Raw genomic sequence first — 2,893 nt, forward strand, 5'->3', positions numbered from 1 at the left:
CAAAATTTGTTAAATTATATTCCCACTTAACGATTTGCAATGCGGCTTTCGCAGGCAAGCATAGTACATGCAGTATATGACATTGTCAACAGCCAAAATATAGACAATCGAAAGTTCTCTAGCTTTAAAGAAGGCTTTTGACGCCATCAACCGTGATATTTTTGCAGCTAAACTTGAGAATTATGGAATTAGACGAATAATCAACTCCTGCATGGTTCAGATCGTATTTGACTGGCTGAAAACAAACTAATCAAATTAATGATGATGTATCGGACAGTGAGACGACCTTGCGTGATGTACCACAAGGCTCAGTACTTGGTCCATGCACTCTTATTCCTACTTTATATAAACGATTTTCACATGTCTTCCGCGCTTTTTAACAACACTAGTATATAACATGCAAGTAATAACTTGGCGGATAAACTCAAATCAATTGTTAATTGTAAATTTGCCAATGTGAACGAATGGCTCAAGGAAAATAAATTAACCCTAAACATAAAAAAAACCGAACTTTGCAATGTTTCTTCCTTGACAAAAGAAAATGCCCTTTGGCATACCTAGAATCAAAATTCTCAACTCTGCATCTAACACCTATACAAATCTTGACATTAAAAATTATGTAAATGCCTTGGAGGGGCTGTGGATTCATCCTCGGAGACCCAGGTACAGCCAGTCGGGACGATAAAATGTTCGTTCGTTTACACGAACGCGGTTTCATTTGTAACCGCATCGATTTTGATGCGGTTACACCTTCCGTTTACACGACGCCGATCGAGACTGTTATCGAAACCGTGTCGATTTGGAACCGGTTCCAAAAGGGGAGCGTTTTCAAAACGATGCGGTTTCATCTGTCGTGTAAACAGCAAAACCGCATCGATTTGGATACGGTTACTATTTTGGCGCGAAATTTGCATTGTTCAATTCAAAATAGTGAATTTAGCACGTAGTGCAGCGCTCGCTTATACCATCACGACTTGGATTTTTTGGCGAAAACGGTTCCGTGTAAACACTTCCAAACCGCATCGATTTTGAAGCAGTTTCGAAGTCATGAGACCGTGTCGATGTGAAACCGCATGGGGATCTTTAACAGGAGAAATCTCTAGAACGGGGGAATTACTAAAATAGGGAGAATTACTAAAATGGGGAATCTCTAAAAGAGTTAATTGCTAAAAGGGGGAATCTCTAAAAGGGGGAATCTCAAAAATGGGGAATCGCTAAAATGAGGAATCTCTAAAAGTGGGAATCTCTAACATCTTTTCAACTCTGAAGAATTTGTGGCAGTCATCAATCACCGGGAAGGAAATGAATGGCTTTCAGATAGCGCTGCATCAAAATATTCAAGTCTCACATACAGTATATTTATTTAATGTATGTATCCATAAACGCCGCAGTGAAGGTTGGGAACAAGCCATTGACCTAAGCGTAATATAGTATAATAAAAGAGGGAGCTCTGCAGAGGACGAAGTGTTCACAAGCCAACATCAGTGGCAATTTCGCTTCAACTTGGACGAAATTCAGTGTCAAAAAACATATTTTTTAGGTCACTGAAGGATGTAGCGTCCTTTTACGTTTCAAGGGATTCGTATTAGTCGGCCTTTGCGAGATAACAGATCAGCCTTGCAATTTAGCAATTTATAATTCTTTGCAATGAACACCGCTCCCCTTTTTGCTGTGTTGAACTAGTCGATTTTTACACCCACGATCCGCAGGCATCTTACTAGGTAGCGCAACAAATAATTTAATTAGCTGCCTGCAAATAGAAAAGGTAAGAAAACATTATGGTATTCACTTTTCTCGGACGCATACAAAAAAAGCCATCGCATTTGGGCCGGTCCATGCAACAGTAGTTTACAACGAAATTCAATTGTAATGAGAATATGTAGAGTCCAAAGCATCGTCGTGTTATATAGTCAGCTTATCGAGTCATTTCCTTAATATTTTTAATTGCGTGGTACTCAATTTGATGGATATCTCACCGTTAACTCGCGCATAAACACATAAGGGGGAAATCTGAGCAGTGGATGACGAAAAGCGTGAAAGACCAATTAAAGAAATACTAAATTCACTTAAAGATGTTCGAGGTCGCGGGAAAACCATAAAAAATATATTTTTTCGCGACAGGCATTGTATTTTTCTTGTCTCAGCCGAGTTGACGTTAAGTGGACATGGCTGAGTTTAAGTTTGCCTTGGTTTTTGCCAGTAAAAGTAAGGAAACAATCCGAGCACTTGGAAGTGGACGACTTAACCTGGGGTAGACTGACCCACGAGCAGTGCATGAGGAAACTGTCGGTGTTCCTGGCAAAAGGAATGGATGACCAATAAGATTCCATACAAAGCGAGTTTGCAAGTGACTCGGAAAATTTTTCCACGTCCACCCTCAGCGTGAACGCCGCCAATAGTGGAATTACCAGAGTCCCTGCAGCTGTCCTTGAGTCAGTTTGACAAGGCAGGGAATCCTCTTTGTACCACGGGAAACGTTGTTCAGAAACCTGGTACGTTTGATGGATCATTTATGGTAGGTGGTGTTTCCAATAAAGTGCACACCATCACACCTGGTAAAGGTGGCTCCTTTTCTTGCGATCGGACATCCGTAAATTCCTCAACTAAGATATGCGACCACATCCTAGCTGTAGCGCAACTGAAGGGTACCTTGCTAGAGTTTATTGCTTGGTACAACAGATACTTTACAGACATGGCCCTAGCACGTGGACAAAAAACTGCGGGAAGGAAGCCACGCAAAAGAAAGAGGTCGAATGCAAAGAGCCAGCCTGTCCTTCAACAAATTGATTTGTTACAACATTCACCGGACGAGTTACTCCCTGAAGACCTAAACAGCTCAGAATCAGCAAATGCTCAGAATCAAACATCCTTGCCATGTGTCAGTCTTCAAAGT

The 2,893-nt window shown here is 41.1% G+C and overlaps 1 protein-coding gene across 1 annotated transcript in view; it reads left to right on the forward strand.

Moving 5' to 3' along the window:
• Positions 1–2,512: 2,512 nt before the first annotated feature.
• The window catches only part of LOC137970521 (transient receptor potential cation channel subfamily M member 7-like), a gene marked incomplete at its 3' end in the record, with an annotated part of 28,909 nt that continues 28,528 nt past the window's right edge, over positions 2,513–2,893 (forward strand). The window contains exon 1 of the mRNA XM_068817042.1: positions 2,513–2,893. This exon is cut by the window's right edge and continues 47 nt beyond it. Within this exon, the coding sequence (XP_068673143.1) occupies positions 2,513–2,893 (381 nt within the window).

The sequence above is a fragment of the Montipora foliosa genome, chromosome 9 (genome assembly GCF_036669935.1).
Source record: "Montipora foliosa isolate CH-2021 chromosome 9, ASM3666993v2, whole genome shotgun sequence".
NCBI classification, from domain to species: Eukaryota; Metazoa; Cnidaria; class Anthozoa; order Scleractinia; family Acroporidae; genus Montipora; species Montipora foliosa.